The sequence below is a fragment of the Dermacentor silvarum genome, chromosome 8 (assembly GCF_013339745.2).
Source record: "Dermacentor silvarum isolate Dsil-2018 chromosome 8, BIME_Dsil_1.4, whole genome shotgun sequence".
Taxonomy (NCBI): domain Eukaryota; kingdom Metazoa; phylum Arthropoda; class Arachnida; order Ixodida; family Ixodidae; genus Dermacentor; species Dermacentor silvarum.
Window position 1 is genome coordinate 463,083 of NC_051161.1, and position 25,718 is coordinate 488,800.

Sequence of the window (25,718 nt, forward strand, 5' to 3'; positions counted from 1 at the left end):
CCCATTGGTAGCACACATGTTTTTGGTTATTTCATCACTATGCTTCGATAATTGATCTGATCTCAATAATTTTGGTTCATTGCACAGATCAGAGCCTCTCCAATATCACTGCCGAAAATTGTGTTTTTTTATCGAGTTAAATTAGAGTTATGACTGTTGGCGTGAGAGTCACATTTAATCAAATTTTTCAAATAATAAAAATATTGAAAAAATAATGCAAACTTTAAAACGCTCACATGGGCCTAAAAAAGTGTGCTTTATGATGCAGACCAATAATTTGTATTGTTTATCCTTTTTTAAACTTTTTTCCCCAGTAACAGGCAATCCGATTCCTGGCAACGCTACAAAGCCTGCGATGAGGAATATCAGTCGGCACTGATATCTACTCGTCGCCATTTCTTCTCACACAATCTACCATCAATGTTAACAAACAACCCTCGAAAGTTCTGGCAGACAATCAATCCTTCTAATAAACCCGAAATAACCCTAACCGATGCAGCAGGAGACAGTATTCCTGCAGCGGAATGCGCTGAAGTATTCAATAAAGCATTCACATCAGTTTTTACCAGAGAAGAGGCTTTTTTATCCCCCAACACAATGAATATTTTAAACACCTCAATGTCCGAAATAATTATTAGTGAGACCGGTATCTTATCTTTACTAACGAAACTTAAAACTTCATCAGCCTCTGATCACCTAGGTTTCAACAACAAAATACTCGTGAATTCATCAGAAGGTATCCATCGCATCTTGTCCGGTATTTTTTCACAGTCTCTTTCATCTGGTTTCGTTCCAAGCGACTGGCGGTTAGCTAAGGTCGTGCCGATTTTCAAGTCTGGGGATCGTTCTTTGCCTCTCAATTATCGTCCCATTTCATTAACCAGCACAGTTTGCAAACTCCTTGAGCATGTGATTCACTCCCAGGTTATTAACTATTTAGAAGAACATAACATCATCTTTAAGTACCAACATGGTTTCCGTAAAGGCTACTCGTGCGAAACGCAACTTGCTGGATTCATCCAAGACCTACATTCATCTGTCGATGCTGGTATTCAAGTCGATTCCATATTTTTAGATTTTTCAAAAGCCTTTGATAGGGTACCTCACAATCGGTTATTAACAAAGTTAGCACTGCTTAATATTCACCCTCTTGTTTTAGCATGGGTAAAACATTTTCTTTCTTCAAGGTTTCAGTTTACCACTGTAAATAACCATAATTCTTCTTTCAGCCAAGTACATTCTGGCGTCCCACAAGGAAGTGTACTTGGTCCCTTACTTTTCCTGATATTCATTAACGATTTACCTAACTCTGTTTCGTCCCAAATCAGACTTTTCGCTGACGATTGTGTAATTTACCGTAACATTTATTCTAATGATGATTGCCTTGCCCTACAACATGACATTGACTCAGTAACAGCATGGTGCTCTACCTGGCTCATGCAACTTAACCCTTCCAAAACAAAATGCATGTCTTTCACTAACCGTAAGTCTCGAATTCCAACCGCATATACCTTAAACAATAATCCACTTGAGTTGGTAACCACTTATAAGTATCTCGGTGTTCACATTTATTCCGACTTAACATGGAACCATCATATTAACCTTACCGTTGCATCCGTTAATCGGTCATTAGGTCTTTTAAAACATAACCTAAAGCATGCTCCTTCCCACCTCCGATCACGTACTTATACCACTCTAATCCGGCCTAAAATCGAATATGCTTCGGCAATTTGGGACCCACATCAAGCATATCTAATAAATAGCATTGAATCACTGCAGAACCGCGCAGTTCGTTTCATCTATTCTGATTATTCACGTCATACCAGCATCACAGCATTGAAGAAACGTGCCGGCTTTCAAGAACTATCCCTCCGCCGTAAAATTGCACGTTTATCACTTTTTCATAAATTGTATCATCACTCAACTCTTCATAACGACTTTTTTTGTTTGCCATCTGCTATTTTTGATAGACGCGACCATCCTTTCAAAGTCAAGCGCGTGTCATGTCGTTCATTTAACTATGCACATTCATTCATTCCACGCACTATAACTGACTGGAACGCTTTGCCTCCACGTGTTGCTACCACCACAGATCACGATAAATTTTTAAATCTACTGTCTGCCAGTGCTACAGCGTAATCATTGTGTATATTGTTATCTGGACGTGCATCGGTTTTTTTTTTTTTTTACTTCTATGATGATTGTCGTGTTGTTTTTGTTTTTTTAAATAAATTTGTTTGCAGGTTGTACAGCTGTTATCAATCTGTATAGTGTTGCATAGTGTTATGACTGTATAACGAAATTCTAACTTGTTAGTATAGTTTCACATGTGTTCTCTTTGTTGTTGTATTTGTGCCCCCCCCCCCCCCCCCTATGTAATACCCTCGGTTGCGAGGGCCTTTAGGGGTATTTTGTATAAATAAATAAATAAATTGGTTACATTTTGTTCTTTCCAGCCTTCCAATAGTTCGGTTTCGGACAAGTCGATGAGATCTGCATCAGACACTACTCCGCGTGCTGTATTCATACACCGATGAGGTGAAACGGTAACAGGAATGTCTCCAAATGCCACAAGCTTGTTTATTTTACTGTGCTGCTCTTTATCATGGATCTCAAGGAGGTCCCCGCTCGCCATTTTGGTTATCTTATAGCCAAGGCCAAGGGCTTCAGTCAGGCCTTTTGCAACTAGAAAAGGGGATACGGTTCTAGCTGGTTTTTCTGTTTTTTCACTGTGTACAACTTGGAAACGGGGAAAAATTTTTTTTCGGTTTGAAAAGGCTTAACATTTCATTGGTGCGTCCCTTCTTGTGAGGGTGACAAGTAGACGGGGAAATGCAGGTGTTCCTATGTTATTATCATTTATTTCGGCGGCAATGGCGGCCACCCACCACGGACCCAACTAGAGGACGCTGCAGCACTTAACATGTAAGGCTGCAGACACCAGCAGTGCATTGCTGCTATAACCAAATATAAGATACCCAAGAGAGGGCACATACACAAGGTTAACCCAAGCCACCTATGAAAATGTAGAAGTAACAGAAGAGAAGAGAAGACAGGCCAGGAGAGGAGAGAGGGCATATAGGAAAGAAAAAGTTCGGAGAAGGGGGATAGGAAAAGGCGATCAGCCGATTCCCCCTGGGTGGGTCAGCCCAGGGGTGCCGTCTACGTGAAGCAGAGGCCAAAGAGGTGTGTTGCCTCCGCCGAAGGGCCATAAAGGTCCAAGCACTCAGCATTGATTCAAACCCCAGGATCCCCTTTTCCCCGGACACGGCTAAGCCGCGCACGGCCACGCGCAGGAGGGCCCAACCCTCATGTGCTCGGGTACGTGGTGTCGCAACACACCAAACGTCTGCTTATGCAGATGCCACTGCGAGGTAAAGTGAGCAATTTAAAACTCACATCGAACTATGTATATTATACGAATGTTAACATTGCCAACAGCAGATTATCTGGAGATAAAAAGAATCCAATGAAACGCTCCTAGACGAATTTGTTCAGGGAGCACCGCACATACTCCAGGCATGTCTAACTGCAACTTCGGTGCTCGTCTATTACAAGTGCAACACATACGGCACCTTCCACTTCGGTCTTCAAATGCGCAGTCAGGATACTGCGCTTCAGATGTGCAAATAGAGAGAGAGAGAGAGAGAATAAACTTTATGCAAAAGAGCACGCTAGCATAGGTAGCTCCTCCACCCTGCAGTGGGTGGTCTGCTCAGTGTAGGAGTCCAGCGGCCTTAGCTGCCCCTCTCGCTTGGTTGACCAGGTTGAGCTGGTCCATCGAGTCGGAGCTGGACAGCACTGCCTCCCATTGCCGTGTGGTGGGGTATGTTGTGGGTGTGAGCTCTCGTATGTTTTCGCAAGCCCATACCATGTGGTAAAGCGTTGCGCATTGATTGCAGTGTGGGAATTTATAAGAATACAGCGCAGGGTGTATGGCGTGGTAAAGACTCAAATGTGGATATGTGTTTGTTTGCAGTTTTCGCCATATTACGGCGTCCGCTCGCGTCAGAGCATTGTGAGGTGGCGGTAAAGTTCTTCGTGAAAGGCAATAGTGTTGTAGGATGTGCGTGTAGGTTAATCGTACGAGCTCGGGATGGAACTGCTCGGCGAGGCCCTCTCGCGGCTCCCGGTGTGCATGCGCTCGGGCGTAGGCGTGTGCCTGCTGATTGCCGCGTAAAGACTCTTGCCCTGGAATCCACACGATTTGTATGTATGATGGGAGCTGGTTCACTCCATTCAGAATGCGATGTGCGGCCCTAGAAATTCTGGCCCTTGAAAAATTTCTGCATGCCGTCTGAGAGTCCGTCAAAACTATGACGCACTCCCAGTGCGGTCTAGTCGTGATGGCTAACGCTATCGCTCGTTCCTCTGCCTCCGCAGCACTCACTCTGGAAACCGACGACGCATATAAAGTTACTCACATGGATCAAAATAATTAAATTTCTTGCACAAGAAACCGCATCGAAAGGAGCAATACACAGGCCTTTAATGAATGCTGATTCAAGATTGCTGTATGAGTGGGAAAAAGAATGTCCGGAATACATATTGGCAACTTAGTAAAGTCCCTTGTTTGAACTCTGCAAGAGTTGCATCTAAATGTGGGTGTCCGACAGACAAACCCTCGTCTTCGTCAGCACTTCGTTGACAATGTTAAAGAGCCGTTCCACCGAAGCGCTTGAGGGTACTGCCGTGCTGTACTTGAGGAGAAGTTGGTTCAGTCCCTTGAAATTCTTCATCTATGACAGCAGGTAGTCAACTGGTACCAGCAGGTACCACGACAGCTCATCCTGTTCCTCGGCTGGAAGGGTTTGGTGCCCGAACGAGAAGAAATCCTTCAAGCGCGGACCAGGTGAAAACATCTGCGCTGGCTGGCTTGGTCACCGCAACCAGCTCTGTCTTTATGTTTATGGTCTACAGGAAGGAGTGTCACGTGACAATCTTGAAGAGTAGTCATAAAAATATATAGCGGAGAACTCACAAACAAAATGCATCATAGTCAAGTGACAGGCAAGCGGTAGTTCCTTGCGCCGCATGCAGTCGCCCATCCGCCCTGCATGACGTGCTGCGTATGTGCGTGTGTCTGTTCAATGTCGTGGAACATTTACAGAAGGAATGCCGTTCCCTCTGCCATTCCTTCGTAAATGTAAAGAGTTACCGTTACAGTTCCACCTCCCCTTAATGGAACAGTAGCATTCCTCCATTCCTCCCAAAAGGAACTAGTTCCAGGAACACCGTTCCGTACAACACTGGGTACAGCAGGTGATCGAAAATGACCGCAAGAATGTGACTGCTTCATTCTCAAAAATCTTTGCACAAGTACAGGAACTGGCAAGAAAACTGGATGTGGAAATCACCAGCCGACGAACCGGTGTCCGACAGCAGGATCGTGGGAGCGTTGCATCAAAAAATGCTGAGGAATATTTTTTGATAAAACTGCGTTCATTCCATTCATGGACCACGTATTAGTACAGTTACACCAACAGTTCGAAAACCACAGACAATAGAGAGGTTTAGCTTGTCCGGTAATCGGGTAGAAGCGGGCGGTCGGGGCATTGGCGCGTGTTAGCAGAACCGTAAAAGTGAGCGGCCTGTATGGTGCTGTCACCTGGTGGCGCAAAGCTCAAACTGACAAAAACAGCTAATATTGCAGTAGCCAAGCGTATTCTACTTCGCTGCTGGTGTAAATTTTCGGCAGTGGCGTAATCGTGTTGCTGCCGAAAATTTACATCAGCAGCGAAGTAGAATACACTTGGTTACTGCAATATTAGTTGTTTTTGTCAGTTTGAGCTCTGCGCCACCAGGTGACAGCACCATACAGGCCGCTCACTTTTACGGTTCCGCTAACACGCCCCAACGCCCCGACCGCCCGCTTCGACCCGATTACCGGACAAGCTAAAACTCTCTAATGTCAAAGGACTTTTCTGTAATTGTACCATCCGTAATACCACCAAGGTGTATCTTTGCATTTGTATATTCCATTGCATTTTCACATTTTTCATGTATATTTCGCAGAAGTCCTGCTTTTTATATGTACTCTCTGTTGAGACTATGATTTCGGTGCAATTACTCACAATATACGACGGATAACAGCTGCTCCTGCACAATTAAATGATGTGTTTGTTCAAAACCTTTGCCCTGTTTCAAACGTGCAACTACCAAATCTGTATCATGTGGATTTTTCATTTATGTATCCCGTTTTGTTGATGTATCAGGTGTTGCTAAACTAATTAAAAGAAGTGCATCTCCTGGTTATGATTGTATATGTACTAAATTTTTGAGAAGTACTTCAGCCTATAGTTCTATTATACTAACCAAGATTTTCCAGCAATCTCTTCACACATCTAGCCTTCCTACAGATAGGAAGATTGGGAAGGTGGTTCCGCTCCACAAGTCGGGCAGTAAAACTTCACCCCCGCTTAATTACCGCCCCATTTCACTTACTAGCACATGCTGCAAACTACTTGAGCATGTAATATTTAAGCCATTAGTTAGTTTTCTCGAAGATAATGCATTTTTCACGCCATCACAACATGGTTTTCGTAAAACATACTCACGTGAAACTCAGCTCTTGTCTTTCACTCATAAATTGCACCATATTCTTGATGAATCATCCTTCGCTGACTGCATATTCTAGGACTTCTCGAAGGCATTCGACAAAGTGTGTCATCAGCTACTACTTCACAAGCTAAGTTTTCTTAACCTTGATCCTAACCTTTTTAAGTGGATTGAATCCTTTCTTCTTAACCGATTACAATTTGTTAGTGCTAATGATCATAACTCATCGTTTATGGACGTACATTCCGGCGTTCCTCAGGTGTCCGTCCTTGGACCCCTTCTGTTCTTAATTTACATAAATGATCTGCCTTCCGTTGTTTCCTTTGACATCTTTCTTTTCGCTGACGACTGTGTAATTTTTTGTGAAATTAATACTGATAGGGATATTAACACTCTTCAATCAGACATCGTGGCTCTATCCAATTGGTGTAAAACATGGCAAATGGAACTAAATGCCAAAAAATGCAAGGATATGCGATTTGCCCGAAACACTAACACTCCTCCTATTTATCTTTTGAACAGTGTTCCATTAGAATCCGTATCATCTTTAAATACCTAGGTGTTCATATATCATGTAATTTAAATTGGACAGTGCACACAGAATACATTATTAACAATGCTAACCGTATGCTAGGATACTTACGTTGCAACTTTTCCACCGTTCCCTTCTTCAGTTAAACTAATACTTTACAAAACTTTTACGACCAAAGCTTAAATATGCTGCTTCTGCATGGGATCCTATGCATGTAAAATTAATCACTGCCCTGGAACTTGTTCAGAATAACTCGACTCGTTTCATTCTCTCCAACTACAATCGCACTGCTAGCATAACAGCCATCAAAGCCAGCCTTTTGCTTCCGTCTCTACCAGGCCGTCGTAAAGTTAGCTGCTTGAATTTATTTCATAGCATATACTACTATACCTTTCTTCACGACATACTTATTCTATCACCACAATATATGTCCCATCGCATTGATCCATCGCTACAAGGTAGGTATTCCATTTTGTAAAACGAAAACATTTTCTAAGTCCTTCCTTCCGCACACAGCAATCGAGTGGAACCACCTTCCTGCTGACATTGTGTCAATCATTGATAACCAACGTTTTCGCGAAGCACTAACAACTGTTACTTAAGTACATGCCTGTTCGAAATTGTTATTATAACTCACTGTATCTTGCTGTTGTATTTGTTTGTATTCCCCCCCCCCTCCCCCCCTCTGTAATGCATTTGGCCTTGAGGGTAAATAAATAAATAAATAAATAAATAAATACATCGGAATGAAGGACAGCGTCGTTGAGGTTTTTCTCTGGCCATTGCATATGTACAAAAATGTAAACAAGGTTCTTGAATGACAAAGATTCATAAAATATTTCTCCTCAACCTGTTCATTTCATGGCCTTTACGTTTTTCATATCAGCTGCATGCACTGCTTTGCTCGTTTCAAACTGATATAGTTCTGAAGTTTACGTTATATTTTCTTTACTTAATAAATAGACAAAAACATGGGAGCATTGATATCAGTTGTTTCTTCCACATTTTTGGGACATACAAATATATATGCTTTTATGAAAAAAATGCACATTTTACTTGTCTTGACAGTGCGTAGCGTTCAAGAATTCATTTGCAGCATCTAATATGCAATGGCATTGGCAATGCAGTTATTTATGCATTTGATCCCTCGACAATTCTGTAAGGAGGAGACCGCGCTGCAATGCGAGCCCCCCCCCCCCCCCCCTCCAACAAAATTTCTGGCTACGCCACTGTTTCTTTATATATGGGGACAATTTTTGTTAGTCAAAACAACCTTAAGCCTACAGGCCATGAGGCCCGAGAAAGTAAATGGGAAATTAACTCTAATGTTTAATCGAAATGCACAAATAATAATAACCTATACGTTGTTAGACCTTATGTGCCTAGAGTTGATGTTTACAAGCATTCGTTTCTGGTCAAAACAATAGAAGAGTGGAACAAAGTTAACTCAGAAATATTTGACGGTATGAATTCGCTTGCGAGTTTTGAAAGAAACCTAGAATCATTATATGTTTAAAGTTTAAATTCAATGTTATTTGGCGTTGTACTGCGCTGTTTCTGCTGCTGTTTTGTTTATGCTACTGTATGCTGTTTATACATTTTTGCCTTCAGTTTGCATTGTGTTACTTTTGTTACGCTGTTTGTATATTCGCTCTTAGTGTTGTGAATTATCCCACCCTGTAACAGCCCGAAAGGGCTCACAGTATTGAAAATAAAATAAAAAATAAAAAAGTGAAAGTGGATGAAAATACAACTCGCCATAGGTGGAAGCCAAACCTGATGTCACATCTGTCCCACCCACACCATTAGAACTCCTGAAGATTCAGCTAGCATAGTACATCTAGCTGCAGTTCTACTTGTTGCAACGTTGGAGCCTACCAATAACCCTGCAGGCCCTTTCACAATAAAGCATTTAAATGGTGCACCTATGAAGAGCACAGTAAATGTGTTCTAGTCTCAAGATTGAATTGGAACATGGCAAAATCTTAACAGAAATTGTAGTTCACTTAAATAAAAAGAAAGCATCCTGCCAGAACCCATGTATTTCAAGAACATGTGCAGAAACAGGATGCTCCAGTAGCCTACTCTAGCCTCAATGTCTCTATTATATATAACAGAAATTGTAGTTCACTTAAATAAAAAGAAAGCACCTTGCCAGTACCCCCTATGTATTGCAAGAACATGTGCAGAAACAGGATGCTCCAGTAGCCTACTCTAGCCTCAATGTCTCTATTATATATAACAGAAATTGTAGTTCACTTAAATAAAAAGAAAGCACCTTGCCAGTACCCCCTATGTATTGCAAGAACATGTGCAGAAACAGGATGCTCCAGTAGCCTACTCTAACCTCAATGTCTCTATTATATATAACAGAAATTGTAGTTCACTTAAATAAAAAGAAAGCACCTTGCCAGTACCCCCTATGTATTGCAAGAACATCTGCAGAAACAGGATGTTCCAGTAGCCTACTCTAGCCTCAATGTCTCTGTTATAAATTGTAGTTCACTTAAATAAAAAGAAAGCACCTTGCCAGTACCCCCTATGTATTTCAAGAACATGTGCAGAAACAGGATGCTCCAGTAGCCTACTCTAGCCTCAATGTCTCTATTATATATAACAGAAATTGTAGTTCACTTAAATAAAAAGAAAGCACCTTGCCAGTACCCCCTATGTATTGCAAGAACATGTGCTGAAACAGGATGCTCCAGTAGCCTACTCTAGCCTCAATGTATCTATTATATATAACAGAAATTGTAGTTCACTTAAATAAAAAGAAAGCACCTTGCCAGTACCCCCTATGTATTTCAAGAACATGTGCAGAAACAGGATGCTCCAGTAGCCTACTCTAGCCTCAATGTCTCTATTATACATAACAGAAATTGTAGTTCGCTTAAATAAAAAGAAAGCACCTTGCCAGTACCCCCTATGTATTGCAAGAACATCTGCAGAAACAGGATGCTCCAGTAGCCTACTCTAGCCTCAATGTCTCTATTATATATAACAGAAATTGTAGTTCACTTAAATAAAAAGAAAGCACCTTGCCAGTACCCCCTATGTATTTCAAGAACATGTGCAGAAACAGGATGCTCCAGTAGCCTACTCTAGCCTCAATGTCTCTATTATATATAACAGAAATTGTAGTTCACTTAAATAAAAAGAAAGCACCTTGCCAGTACCCCCTATGTATTTCAAGAACATGTGCAGAAACAGGATGCTCCAGTAGCCTACTCTAGCCTCAATGTCTCTATTATATATAACAGAAATTGTAGTTCACTTAAATAAAAAGAAAGCACCTTGCCAGTACCCCCTATGTATTTCAAGAACATGTGCAGAAACAGGATGCTCCAGTAGCCTACTCTAGCCTCAATGTCTCTATTATATATAACAGAAATTGTAGTTCACTTAAATAAAAAGAAAGCACCTTGCCAGTACCCCCTATGTATTTCAAGAACATGTGCAGAAACAGGATGCTCCAGTAGCCTACTCTAGCCTCAATGTCTCTATTATATATAACAGAAATTGTAGTTCACTTAAATAAAAAGAAAGCACCTTGCCAGTACCCCCTATGTATTTCAAGAACATCTGCAGAAACAGGATGCTCCAGTAGCCTACTCTAGCCTCAATGTCTCTATTATATATAACAGAAATTGTAGTTCACTTAAATAAAAAGAAAGCACCTTGCCAGTACCCCCTATGTATTTCAAGAACATGTGCAGAAACAGGATGCTCCAGTAGCCTACTCTAGCCTCAATGTCTCTATTATATATAACAGAAATTGTAGTTCACTTAAATAAAAAGAAAGCACCTTGCCAGTACCCCCTATGTATTTCAAGAACATGTGCAGAAACAGGATGCTCCAGTAGCCTACTCTAGCCTCAATGTCTCTATTATATATAACAGAAATTGTAGTTCACTTAAATAAAAAGAAAGCACCTTGCCAGTACCTCCTATGTATTTCAAGAACATGTGCAGAAACAGGATGCTCCAGTAGCCTACTCTAGCCTCAATGTCTCTATTATATATAACAGAAATTGTAGTTCACTTAAATAAAAAGAAAGCACCTTGCCAGTACCCCCTATGTATTGCAAGAACATGTGCAGAAACATGATGCTCCAGTAGCCTACTCTAGCCTCAATGTCTCTATTATGTATAACAGAAATTGTAGTTCACTTAAATAAAAAGAAAGCACCTTGCCAGTACCCCCTATGTATTTCAAGAACATGTGCAGAAACAGGATGCTCCAGTAGCCTACTCTAGCCTCAATGTCTCTATTATATATAACAGAAATTGTAGTTCGCTTAAATAAAAAGAAAGCATCCTGCCACTATCCCCCTAGTAGAAATTCTAATAGAAGTTCTTATTAGTCTAATACAGTTTTGTATTATTTGTATAAGTTTTGTATTAGACCAATAGAAATTTCTATTAGTCGTACTGATTTACCTATAAGACCAATAGGCCCTGTGTATTAGACTTATTAGTCTTATACAAACAGTGTTGCATGTCTACTAGTTTCTCTATTAGACTAATAGGTCCCATTGGCCTTATACCGATTGTTGCTGGACTGATACAACATGTATTGCTGGATTCTGCAGCTCTTGTTTGCTGGTGAAAGTTGATGAAAAATTAGACTAGCGGACCACTTGCCTGCATGAAGAGGTGTTTCTAATTAATCACTGAATAATTAAAAATTCTGCTGTACAACTGTGCAGCAGATTGCGTTCGCACGTTTGCATTAGTTTCAGCACACTAAGATAGTGAAACTGGCCATCTTTCAGCAACATACACAAACGCCACGTGCGCGCCTACATGGTCTTGTCAATTTTGCTTCACTGAGCCTCGTCGCGATGAGTCGTTGAGGAAACCACTAGTATTTACAGCACAGCGAATACTTTCCCAAGAAAAAAAGAAAAAGAAAAAAAACGACAAACCAGCCGTAATCTGCAAAGCAGAATCGCGGTACCCGGTCAGCTTACGAACGACGGTGCAATAGCAGCTACGGTGATAGCAGCGACCATATTTGTTTGCCGCTGAAATTTCGTCAGTGTCGTATTTTCTGTTGAAGTGCGCATAAAGTAAATGTTAAACTTGTTGCGTAGATTGCTAACTTGATACCGCATATAAAAGGCCGTAATATTTATTGACATCGAAGAGCAGTATCACAGAGAAGGGAACACGGCGGGCTAGAAGGATGTAAAACTGCGACCGTAGTCGGCCGTAGTTGCGCACACCACGTGTTCAATGGCGGCTGCCATGTCACGGCGAAGCGTCACGCGAGGCGTGCGAGCATGTTAGTGAATGAACAATATGTTTTTAAGGAACCCTTGGTGTTAACGTCTGCGCAATCTCATTCGTGCAGTAGTATATTTGGATAGTGTTATCTATGGCTGCTGTTGCAACTTCAAAACAAAGCAAGGCAACTGTTTAACCCCTGTCCTTCGCGGCTTTGTGGATCTATCAGCATGCATCGATGTGCAGCATTTTCCTCGGCGCCAATTTACCATTTCGAGGTAATTATACTTCTTATTTATGCTTCTATAGTACAGTATGAAGTGTTTTTTTTTATATATATCCTGACGGTGGACGTAAGTATTTCTGTACAGTGCCGTCGGGCCGATTGCTGTGTGCGTCGCAGCAATGACATGCCTGTTTCCAACAACGCTGTGCAAGATTTCTGTGTAGAGCTCCTTACATCTGCCTATAGTTTCGATGGAACACACATCTTATGTTGATTTTGTGTGCTTTATAATTGTCCTGTCATGTCAGTGGCGACATTTTTTATTATGATAAACATTTTGAGCTAGCATATATCACACCGTCCTAAAATTAGTTTGGTAATTGTGGAGCCCCATTATTCTAATTTGGAAGCAAATATAGCCTGCTTAAACGTTTTGTGGTAGAACTAGCACCCCTGCTTTTAACTGTTTCTATATGTTTGTATTTATGTGCCCAGGTTTTTTTTAACCACTTCCTCAAAAGTATGTCCCTTTGGTCGAAGTCAACGAAAAGCTCTCAATCAAGATTGCTGACGTGACGAAGATCTCGAAAGAGGAATCTGTAGAAATACATGCTGTGCTTATGAATACTTCTAGCAATTTTACCTGTTTTTCATTCTGTATCTGGCGCATTGCAACATTTTCTATCACACCAATAGACCTATTACACTAACACTAATAGGACTAATAGACCTATTATACTAATAGACCTAATAGACTGTATTAGTGTCAATAAGCTATTAGGCTATTAGTTTTTTTATTGAAATTTTTGCTAGGGCCCCTATGTATTTCAAGAACATGTGCAGAAACAGGATGCTCCAGCAGCCTACTCTAGCCTCAATGTCTCTATTATTGCAAGTAGCTCATTTGGGATTTCCTCGCATTGGCTGCTGAACCAGAAGCAATCAACTCAAAACATGCAGGAATACTCACAGTGTAATTGATGACATAGTATTTGTCATAAGCTCTATTCCGAGGATTTATCTTCTTGTGCTGTTTTTTCCGCATGTGCTCTTTCAGCGTCTGCCAGTCTTTGAACGTCTTCTCACAGTACAAGCACAGCAGCCTTTGAGAAAAAGAAAAAAGCAATATATGACAGCATTGCTTACAGAAAATACCTCCTAAATAACAGCATAAATATTGTTTTAAACTTCTACGCACTTGTTCAGCTTGTCCTCTAAGACGTCAAGAAATTCTTCAACATACACTAAAAAAGAAAGGGCAATTTAACAAGCTGTGCAGTACAACAATGCAATGGCACCAAGATAAACTTTACCTAAATTATCAGGTCTTCCGACACTGAAGTTGTGGTCATGAGCCATGTGATTGAGAAGCGCAGCCCTGCGGTCAAAAGACTGATGTTCACAGGCATTAAGCGTGATGCACAACACACGGTAATTATCGTACCTATTTTCAGTAAAAATCTGCTTGCAAAAAAGGCAGGTCCTTTTGAAGGACGTGTCAGACCGTTCAAGTTCTTGACTTGCCAGCACATCATCCTAAATGTTGGAAAACATAGCACTCACTGCATTTTAGACAAATATAAACAGTGTTTAGTATAACTACTAGTACACTGTATTAAAACTACCGTACCAGCTTTGACTTGCGCAGTTTCCTGCGAATGGCGTCGTCTTCGGGTAGCTTATCAGAAAGCAAGAAGTAGAATTCACTCGTTCCTGCACACACAAGCATCTGCCATCTATAAACGCATCTTTTTCAAACTTTCAAAGCTAGAGGATTACGCTCACCGACATCATTCTCGCCACTGTTAGTCTTCACCGCCACGCATACTTCTCTAATATCGGCAATCTCTCGAAACCGCTCTTTCCAATACGCAAAATATCTAGAAAGAAAAGTCGCTGTAAGCACAGGAACTGGGTTCATGAAGTCTCGTGAGATCCTATGAGACAGAAGTATTACCCTTGAGGATCAGCAACGCCAGTGAAATCGGTGATGACAAACTTGTGCGCATTTAGCAGGTGTGTCAACAAGTTTTGGAAGTTACTCGTCTTGTCGACAAGAAACACAATGTCACAGAAAATGCAGGCCACTTCAGTGGTCTCTTGGTCTTTTTTACCTCGATTTCTCGCAGGTAGAAACAGCGGCTCTAAAAGCGGACAAAAGAGCACTTCCGTCAACTGAAAGGCAATACATAGCAGTTTTCATAGGTGTTCATTGCGCCCTGCGCTCGGCTCACCGATCGGAGCAGCTGAAGCTGATGCTGTAGCCATGGCTGTAGCAGCCATTAGAAGTGACGCCATAGAATAAAGACCATAGAGTTTCTAAATAAAAAACCATAGAAGTAATATGAAACTCTATGATAAAGACCAACTCACCCGGCTACTAGCCACGGCTCTCACACAGCTCTCACACTCTCAAGTTCAACAAATGGCCACAGAGGGCGAAAAAATCGACCAGGCTGGCGCGGCTAATAAACTAAGCCTAGTGCGTTTTCAAAAAAAATTGCCCCGGTGAGTTCCGTCATCTCCCGCTAGAGGCGCCGTAGTAAGCGCAATTTCAACCTACAAACCATGCTACAAACCATGCTACAAACATACTCCCACGCTTATCGAAGTGTTATTTTGTGACAAAGAGTACATATTTATTATTCCTAATTATACATCCTACTTTTGAGTAGTAATACTATTGTTTTTTTTTGTCATTATAGACGCAAAATAACGTTCATCCTCATCATGGAGGAAGGAAACAAAACAGTTGAGGCTAGAGTGTACTAGAATACGGTCGAGTGGGACGAGCGGCTGGGGCGGCGCATGCTTTGCAGTGAGGCGCCCGACGTGGAAAAATATTGTGGCGGCGCTGCGAGCGAACTGGATTGGGCCGCATCAAGGTCGCGCCGTTGGAAACTGCTGGCGATACAGCTCGGCAGGATCATTCGTACTACTTCGCGCGCTGGTATTTGCGTTCAGATCGCTCAAATGGTGTTCATAATTGCATATGACATGTATTTATGCCTTAAGAATAAATTCATTTCTTTCTCTTTTTTATTTTATTTTTTTAATGCCACTCGGTAATTGCGCGTGCATTGCGGCCGCAGTGTCGGCTTTCATTCTACTATGTTATTGTACGGTTCCCTTTGGAGAACAAATGTTTTTCGCGTTCTTCAAGCAGCATGTATCTGTCGTGCGTATTGTTGCGCATATAGTTTTCCATCAGTAGGTCTTGCGAAAAGCAGATGAAGAAACATAAGTAACCTTCTTGCTTGCCGCTTCAAACAAGTAAAGCATATCTGCCCCATCTGGCGCCTGTACTCAGATTTACGGGAAGCATTGTTATAGATTTTTTTTTTTTTTAAGAGTAAACTGCAGCGCAACATCCCATTCAAGTTTCCGCGCTCATTTATTGCAGTCGGACCGCGATCGAGCGCCGAAAATGGTTTTAGTTAGTGATTCTATGTGCTAATATTTGGCCGTAAGCCCATACGTGGAATTTTTTTTCCAGTCGGTACTTCAAAAAAGAAAAAAAAAATAGAAGAGAAAGAAAGCCTGCGCGCTAGCCTAATTAGTGGCTATATAGTGGATACGGCATTGCGCTGCTAAACTGGAACTCGCGGGTTCAATCCAGGTCGCGGAATTCGATGGGAACGAAATGGAAAAAGACTCGTGCACTTCTATTTAGATGTACATTAAAGAACCCAGGTGGTGAAAACTAAACCGGGTGCCTTATAATGATGTCGTAGTTTTGCCACGTAAAACCAAAGAATTTGTTTAAATTCGTCTATGTACCCTTTGATTTAATTATCTAGAAATACATTGGTCATTCTTCGCGCTACGCAGTTAATAAACCTAGTTTATTTCACTCTAATGCTGTTTTCTTCGATGATTGTCCCTGATCAACATCCACCAACAAGAAGCGTGCGTAAAATGACACGATATCAATAACATTTTCTTACGTAGCTTCATGTTGCAGAGATACCAGTTACTTTTAGACAACAGCTAGTGGTAAAAACGGCAGTTCACCTGGCTAAAACTACATTTTGTACCTGCCGTCAATAGTCATGGGCGCACCAAAGCAACTAAACATAAAAAATAATGTACTGCACAGACGTTCTGCGAGAAAGAGTGGGCGTCCGCCAACGTCCGCGTAGCGAACGCGTGCTTGCTAGCAGACGACGCGCTTGACAACGACAGCAAAATTGAAGACGTCGCGTTGTATAATCCATGCCTAAAATATATATGTTTGGCAAAATGGTGCAAACATAAATTTGCAGTTGAAATAAATCACTATTTTAAGAGCTACTATGCGCAATTGGCCTCGGCGCCCGCAGCGAAAGTACGTTGAATATGCCGCGGAGCGCGTCTCCGCCCCAATCCAGTTCGCTCGCAGCGCCCTCGCACAATTTTTCCACACACGGCGCCTCAGCGGGAGAGCGCCGTTCGGCCCACTCGACCATTGTCTAGTACACTCTAGTTGAGGCCTTGACCAGCCTTGACGTCACTTTTTTGAAGCCGGAAGTGCAGCCATGTTGGTGTGCCTTAGGTTAGAAACTTAGAATATGGGAGAGTGTCCAAAGCGCCGCGCGAATGCATGGGAGGAGCGAGGACCTTTTTGTGTGAACTCCCGCGCCGCGGCGCTGCTGTACCGGACCCGTGGGCTCTCTCCGCTGCGGAAGCCGCGCCAAGGCGGCGGGCGTCTGCTACGAGCCTGATATTTCGGTTGCTATTAGCCAACATCGCGATAATTTTGGGTATATTAAGTACCACGTCACCGCAATGTAATATCCAGTGACTCACCGCACAGAGAACGCGTTTGCTTGCTGTGAATATGGGTATTTTGTTTATTTCCTTCTAGCTCGCTTGGTCCGCGCGTACGCGGCTGTTTGAGTAACGCATTCCGCGCGCTTACTTTAATTAGTTATGCGTGGAATTAGCAACGTGAACCTGCTGCAGAAGAAAATTAGCTGGAGACTACGATAACAACCAAGAGAACATAGCAGATATGGCTAGCTCATGCTAACGCTTCTACACCCAATCGTTTCTTTTATTTCATGCATTTGATTTGCTTTAGAAGACTGCATCCCGCGCTCTGTTGTTTCTTTATTAAGGCGAAATCCTTAACTGGGCTCTTGGGAAGCTTAATGTGTCTGTTCGCCGATGCCGCGGTACCAAAAATAAATACAAACAGCGTAACTCTCGCGGCTCGTTCACTTGGTATATATACCAAAGTATAGTGTGGAAAGGCACAAATGTGTGACTAAGATGACTGATGGGTCATGGCATTAGTAACTTTACATACTTGCACTCACGTCACGATTAACGATAACAGTATGACGTGTGGTCATATGACGACGGCCAGAAATCTCTCTGATGCTGTGGGTGTGACGATAACAACGTGATGAATGCCAATCTCGATCTCAACGTGTCGAACTTACCCATATAACATGAAGAAGTGAGAGCATAGGTAAAGGGTAATAATAGTAATGATAATTTATACTTAACTGGTGCTGGGTCGGCGGTGATCTCTCTCTCTCTCTCTCTCTCTGGGGTTTTACACCCAAAAATCACAATATGGCTATGAGAGATGCCGCAGTGGAGTTCTTTAACCTGGGGTTGTTTAACGTGCACCTAAATCTATGTACACGGGTGCTTTATGCATTTCGCCTCCATCGAAATGTAAGCTGCCGTGGCCGGGAATCGAACCCACGTCCTCGAGCTTAGCAGTAAAACCTACCAAAGCCACTAAGTTATACCACGGCGTGTATAGGTAAAGGGTACGCGAGAAATATACGCGCCAAAAAGCAAGACAACCAAAATAAATGAAACGCTAACAGTGCAACATTGTATACGTATGCCTCATTTCATAATTACGAGCAAGCGTCAGAAAACGAACATGATGGATTATGTATGTGCAACTCGTCTTTCGCCTTCTTCTGTTGCAAGAGCGCCAACACTAAGCGAATTTGAACATGAAAGTAACTTTAGGAATATTTATTGCGTATGCTCGCTGGTTCGTACACAGCAAACATTCTTACTTATCAATAACTACGTACTTATAGTTACGTAATGAAAGAGGCGACAAATCACCACAACATAAACTTTTCATTTTATGCTGTTGTTGAAGGTAATTATTTTAGGGTTATGTAGAATCAATAGCGATATTTGTAGTGCATCAAAGACAGTAATTTTCAAGACGATTTTCTACTCAATATAATGCAAGCACGAACATCGTCACGCGACATGAATGCTTGTTAGTTTACGTAAAAAATCACACGTTACGCAATAACTATGATATCGTGAGAAGCTACATGTTGGTAATTTCAGAGAGGATTCACTGATTATTAAAACAAGGCTATTGCAGTAATAACTTTTACATAACAAATTATCAAATGGCTAGGGCATTAGTAGCTAACTATTCATTTCAATGTAGAAAAAATATATTTGTTTAGCTATATTGGCTGGATCGAATGGCTTTTCTTTCGAATGTCTGAATTTGGAAAAAGCTTCGCTCACGGTGAACCTTAAGGTACATTGTGCGCGAAGTTTGTATTTTAGAGATAGCGTATACAGCAAGAATTGTTCGTGAACGCAATCTTTGAAGCGAAATAAGCTAACAATATTGCGGCCTTAGGGCCGTCTTTGCTCTTTCTCTTGCTTCCCTTACACCTTCTCACTCTGCTCTGTTCATAATAAAATATTGTCGTGGCTAAAAAATAATCGAATAAATACATACGCATATAGCTGTAAACCACTACTGACCGTGAGCGAAATGCGCGAAGTGCTGAGCGAAGCGGTCACTGCACGCACGTAAGTATTTCACTTTACTGCGCGAGTAATTTACTTTTTTCGTTACTCTTATTCTTGCAGGCATGGTGCTATTTCCCGCGTACCCATGTGAATAACGTTTATTTTTTTTTACGTTCTTTTCTTGCGCGGGCTCATTTAGCGCGTTTCTACGCACGCACAGTTACCGTGATACCGTTCCCGAACTGTAGCACCGGAGCTAGGCCGCGCTGATGAGTTTGATACCTTAGTTTTTGCATTATCTTGCTGGCCAAGCACAAAGAAACGCTCAAAGATGGGTAAGCTCCATGCAGCACCACACTGTTGAAGTTAAATAGAGTTTAAGTGCTTTGCGTGGAAAATGACCGCAAAAAACTACAGCGCGTAGCAGACGACCCTCGCTTCCCGCGCGCTTCGCGAGCGCGAAAAGCCCACGGGTCCGGAGCAGCAGCGGCGCGGCGCGGCAGTTCACAGAAAAAGGCCCTCACTGGAGCCGGCGCTTTGGACACTCTCCCATATTCTAGGTCACTCTAGCCATGAGTGTCCAGAAGAGAGCCCTTGCCAGGCGATCCTTAGGGAGCAAAAGTAGAGTGACCTAGAATATGGGAGAGTGTCCAAAGCGCCGCGCGAATGCATGGGAGGAGCGAGGACCTTTTTGTGTGAACTCCCGCGCCGCGGCGCTGCTGTACCGGACCCGTGGGCTTTCTCCGCTGCGGAAGCCGCACCAAGGCGGCGGGCGTCTGCTACGAGCCTGATATTTTGGTTGATATTAGCCAACATCACGATAATTTGTGATATATTAAGTACCACGTCACCGCAAGGTAATACCGCAGTGACTCACCGCACAGAGAACGCGTTTGCCGGCTGTGAATACGGCTATTTTGTTTATTTCTTTCTAGCTTGCTTGGTCCGCGCTTACGCGGCTGTTTGAGTAACGCATTCCGCGCGCTTACTTCATTTAGTTATGCGTGGAATGAGCAACGTGAACGTGCTGCAGAAGAAAATAGGCTGGAGATCGCGATAATAACCAAGAGAACGTAGCAGATATGGTTTGCTCATGCTAACGCTTTTACACCCTATCGTTTCCTTTCTTTTATTTCATGCATTCGATTTGCTTTACAAGACTGCATCCCACGTTCTGTTGTTTCTTTATTAGGGCGAAATCCTTAACTGGGCTCTTGGGAAGCGGAATGTGTCTGTTGGCCGATGCCGCAATACCAAAAATAAATACAAACCGCGTAACTCTCGCGGGTCGTTCACTTGGTATATATACCAAAGTATAGTGTGGAAAGGCACAAATGTGTGACTAAGATGACTGATGGGTCATGACATTAGTAACTTGACATACTTGCACTCACGTCACTATTAACGATAACAATATGACGTGTGGTCATATGACGACGGCCAGAAATCCCTCTGCATGATGCTGTGAGTGTGACGATAAAAACGTGTTAAATGCCAATCTCGATCGCAATGTGTCGAACTTACCCATATATCAGGAAGAACTGAGAGCACAGGTAAAGGGTAATAATAGTAATGATAATTTCTGGGGTTTTACACCCAAAAATCACAATATGGCCATGAGAGACGCCGCAGTGGAGGGCTCCGTTAATTTCGACCACCTGGGGTTCTCGAACGTGCTCCTAAATCTATGTACACGGATGTTTTATGCATTTCGCCTCCATCGAAATGTAAGCCGCCGTGGCCGGGAATCAAACCCGCTTCCTCGAGCTTAGCAGTACAACCTACCAAAGCCACTAAGCTATAGCATGGCGTGTATAGGTAAAGGGTACGCGAGAAATATACGCGGCAAAAAACAAGACAAACCAAAATTAATGAAACGCTAACAGTGCAACATTGTATACGTATGCCTCATTCCATAATTACGAGCAAGCGTCCGAAAACGAACATGATGGATTCCGTATGTGCAACTCGTCTTTCACCTTCTTGTGTTGCAAGAGCGCAAACACTAAGCGAATTTTAACATGAAAGTAAATTTAGGAATATTTATTGCGCATGCTCGCTGGTTCGTACACAGCAAACATACTTACTGATCAATAACTACGTACTTATATATAGTTACGTAATGAAAGAGGCAACAAATCACCAGAACATAAACTTTTCATTTTTTGCTGTTATTGAAGGTAACTATATTAGGGATATGTAGAATCAATGGCGATATTTGTAGTGCATCAAAGACAATAATTTTCAAGACGATTTTCCACTCAATATAATGCAAGCAAAAACATCGTCACGCGCCATGAATGCTTGTTAGTTCACGTAAAAAATCGCACGTTACGCAATAACTATGACATTACGAGAAGTTAGATGTTGGTAATTTCAGAGAGGATTCACGGATTATTTAAACAAGGCTATTGCAGTAATATCGTTTACATAACAAATTAGTAAATGGCTAGGCCAGCAGTAGCTATCTGTTCATTTCAATGTAGAAAAAAAATGTTTTTGTTTAGCTATATTGGCTGGATCGAATGGCTTTTCTTTCGAATGTCTGAATTTGAAAAAAGCTTTGCTCACGGTGAACCGTCAGGTGCATCATGCGCGAAGTTTGTATTGAAGAGATAGCGTACAGCAAGAATTGTTTGTGTATGCAATCTCTGAACCGAAATAAGCCAACAATATTGCGGCGTTAGGGCCGTCTTTGCTCTTTCTTTTGCTTCCCTTACACCTTCTCACTCTGCTATGTTCATAATAAAATATTGTCGTGGCTAAAAAATATTCGGATAATTACATATGCATATAGCTGTAAACCACTACTGACCGTGAGCGAAAAGCGCGTAATGGTGAGCGAAGCGGTCACATGCACGCACGTAAGTATTTCACTTGACTGCGCGAGTAATTTACTTTTTTCGTTACTCTTATTCTTGCAAGCATGGTGCTATTGCCCGCGTACCCATCTTTTTTTACGTTCTTTCCTTGCGCGGGCTCATTTAGCGCGTTTCTGCGCACGCACAGTTACCGTAATACCGTTCCCGAACTCTAGCACCGGAGCTAGGCCGCGCTGATGAGTTTTATACGTTACTTTTTGCATTATCTTGCTGCCCAAGCACAAAGAAACGCTCAAAGATGGGTAACCTCCATGCAGCACCACACTGTTGAAGTTAAATAGAGTTTAAGTGATTTGCGTGCAAAATGAACGCAAAAGACTACAGCGCGTAGCAGACGACTCTCGCTTCCCGCGCGCTTCCCGAGCGCGAAAAGCCCACGATGGATGGATGGATGGATGAGGCTGAACCCTTTAAATCGGGCGGTGGCATACGCCACCTAGCCGTGGCTATTAACATAATTTGTACTTTGTGGTGGGTGAAGTTTCACCCCTGCCTTAATTTTATCCACCAATCAGATAGCCTCTGTTTGGTTATTTCTACCCGCTTAAAGTCTATTTTGCCTTCACTGTCCCTAAACCCCAATGCTTTGAAAAAATCAGCCCCGTTGCCTTGCACTGTAGGGTTAAGCCCCTTACAGAAAAGTATGAGGTGTTCAGCCGTTTCCTCTTCTTCTCCACACGCACAGCACAACGTGTCTATACCTTGGTACTTGACTCGGTACATCTTAGTCCGCAGTACTCCCGTCCTGGCTTCAAACAACAAAGAGCTTCCCCTAGAATTATCGTAGATATTTTCTTTGGCAATTTCTTGCTTGAAAGTTCGGTATGTGCCCAGTGCTGATTTCGTCTGCATCCCTGTTTTCCACAGCCCCCTCTCTGTTTCCTTAACCTTTTTCTTAACCGCTGTTTCCTGGTTTGCACCCCTCCTGCAGTCCAAATATTTGATTGACAGTTTTCTGGTCAGCTTCCTCCATTTTGTATCAACATTCCTCATGTACAAATAACTGAAAACTCTCCTTGCCCACCGCTTTTCTGCCATTTCTCTCAATCGCTCCTCAAATTCTATCTTGCTGCTGGCTTCCCTGCCCTCGAATGACGTCCATCCCATGTCACCCTGTACCCCCTGATTTGGTGTATTTCCGTGTGCTCCCAGAGCCAGTCTACCTATCCCTCGCTGCTTAACTTCCAACTTTGCTCGAACCTCTGATCTCATGCACAGGACCGCATTGCCGAAAGTCAAACTAGGGACCATCACCCCTTTCCAAATCCCTCTCACCACTTCGTACCTATTGTAGTTCCACAGTGCCCTATTTTTCATCACAGCTGCATTTCTGCTACCTTTAGCCGTCACATATTTTTCATGTTCCGTTAGGTACTCAGCCCCATTGTTTATCCACACTCCAAGATATTTGTACTTATCCAGCACCTCCAGTGTAACCTCCTGTATCCTATGCTCGCTGCCCTGATTATCATTAAAAGTCATGACTGCCGATTTTTCTTTACTAAACTTCAAACCTAAGCTATCTCCCTCTTTACCACAGATGTCCATTAATCTCTGCAAGTCTTCCTTGCTGTCAGCCATAAGTACAATGTCATCTGCATACATCAGTCCTGGTAATGACTGTTTAATCCATTCTCCCTGCTTGAAATAGGAAAGGTTGAAGCCAAGTCCGCTCCTCTCTAATTTTTTCTCTAATCCTTGTAAATACAGCATGAACAACAGAGGTGACAGAGGGCACCCCTGCCTAAGCCCCTGCTGTATCTCTATAGGCCCAGATACCTTGTTTTCCCATTTTATAAGCACCCTGTTACTTTTATAGATATCTTTTAAAAGATTTCTTACTCCATCTTCCACCTCTAGAGTGCCCAGTATGTCCCACAAATCCTTTTGGATTACACTGTCATAGGCTCCCTTGATATCCAGAAAGGCAAGCCATAGGGGCCTGTGTTCCTTTTCTGCTATTTCAATACACTGTGTCAATGAGAACAGATTATCTTCTAACCTTCTTTGTTTTCGGAACCCATTTTGTAGTTCCCCCAGCACCTCCTCGCTCTCCACCCATGCCTGCAGTCTGTCCTTTATAATCTGCATCACCACCCTGTAAACCACTGACGTCACTGTTATGAGACGGTAGTTGTTTATGTCGGCTTTGTCCCCCTTTCCCTTATATATCATGTTCATCCTGCTCAGTCTCCACCCGTCAGGGGCTTTACCGTCCATTATCATTTTGCTCACTGCCTCTCTTAATGCTTTCTTAGATTTTGGGCCCAATGTCTTTATCAACATAATTGGGATGCCATCAGGACCTGTCGACGATCAGGACCTGTCACGGGTCCGGAGCAGCAGCGGCGCGGCGCGGCAGTTCACAGAAAAAGGCCCTCGCCGGAGCCGGCGCTTTGGACACTCTCCCATATTCTAGGTCACTCTAGCAAAAGTGCCCAGATCCGAGGCGCCGCCGTGTTTCAAGTTCTCCCGAGCGGCGGCGCCACAGTCGAGGGCCCAGCTGCTGGAACCTTGCCGCCGTTGGCTCAGCCACAGAAACATTTGTCTGGTGGTTGTCTGTCACAACTCTCGCTACGCGAAAGCCCACTTGCTCAACTGCTTTCATGACTTCCATTGTCATGGAAAAAAGCTTGTCATTTTTCAGACAGCGTGTGAAGAAGTAGCCCACAGGGATTATGTAAGCCGTCGATAGGCCTCTCAGAACGAAACATAGTAAGCGGTTTGCTACCAGTGGCAAACTGGTAGACTGTTCTGCTGTGCCCATGTCAACGAGACCAAAGATCTTGTCCACCTGTCGGTCATATATAACTTTCTGATCTATGGCCATTTCGTCGATTATTAGAGAACAGAAAGCTTCTTGTTCTACACTTAGCCCTTCGTACTCAACACGAAGGCGTTCTCTGATTAAGGTGGTTACTCCAATTTCACCCGTTGATTGACCGACGTAGTTTTGTAATGTGGCTCGGCACGGCAATTTGAAAAGGTTTCGTATCCTAACGTGCTCGTAGCCTTTACTTGAACATGCCTTCCAAAGCACACACTCTCGCAATATTGTTTCATTATATTTCGGCTTCTTGCTGCAGTAATTGCATACTTGGTTTTTGATAAACAGAGCATTTTTATCCCCTTCATCTGCTGATTTCAGCAAGTCCACAAAGTCCTGGATTTCTTTGCTCTGATCATAGTCTTGAAGTCGCTGCCTCATTGCATCATGCTCTGCTTGCAGCTTCTGAAGCGCCTCTTGCTGGCGTTTAATTTTCATTTTGAGCCGGTGCTCTATCCTTTTGGCATCATCCAACACGTTCACGAGGTTCAGCGTTGTTTCACATGCTTTATCGACAAGCAAAACACTTTCGGAGCACTTTTCTGTTGACGACTCGATGACAAGGTGTTGTTGGTCATCGCCGTCAGAAGAAAAAGAGGTAGATGCACTTACTATTGTATCCTGCTCCAATTTCTTACGATGAGCCACTGCTTCTTCCTGTGCATCAAAAACATGGCCACAACCGCTTCGACGCCGCTTCCGCCCTTGTTTTTGTCCATTTTCTTT

At 42.7% G+C, this 25,718-nt stretch overlaps 1 protein-coding gene and 1 long non-coding RNA gene across 9 annotated transcripts in view; both read right to left on the minus strand.

Annotated features, from left to right (window-relative positions):
- LOC119460512 (zinc finger protein 277-like) overlaps nt 1-14,946 on the minus strand; it is a 104,743-nt gene extending 89,797 nt beyond the window's left edge. For 2 of the 8 annotated variants that reach the window (XM_049672301.1, XM_049672300.1), the window contains exons 1-9: nt 14,903-14,942; nt 14,780-14,846; nt 14,503-14,689; nt 14,331-14,425; nt 14,176-14,258; nt 13,990-14,081; nt 13,859-13,923; nt 13,744-13,789; nt 13,516-13,648 (exon numbers count right to left, since the gene is read on the minus strand). In XM_049672301.1, coding sequence (XP_049528258.1) covers nt 13,516-13,648; nt 13,744-13,789; nt 13,859-13,923; nt 13,990-14,081; nt 14,176-14,258; nt 14,331-14,425; nt 14,503-14,689; nt 14,780-14,843 — 765 coding nt within the window. In that variant the 5' untranslated portion in view covers nt 14,844-14,846; nt 14,903-14,942. Of the gene's footprint in view, nt 1-13,515; nt 13,649-13,743; nt 13,790-13,858; nt 13,924-13,989; nt 14,082-14,175; nt 14,259-14,330; nt 14,426-14,502; nt 14,690-14,779; nt 14,865-14,902 lie in introns of those variants that run through there. The other 6 variants (XM_049672304.1, XM_049672303.1, XM_049672302.1 and 3 more) reach the window with 6 other exon arrangements.
- Nucleotides 8,293-13,509, minus strand: LOC125947492 (uncharacterized). Its single transcript, XR_007468336.1, has 4 exons — nt 11,280-13,509; nt 9,872-11,023; nt 9,616-9,743; nt 8,293-9,368 (listed from the first exon to the last, which is right to left on the minus strand). It is a non-coding gene; the product is annotated as an uncharacterized LOC125947492 (long non-coding RNA).
- Nucleotides 14,947-25,718: the final 10,772 nt, after the last annotated feature.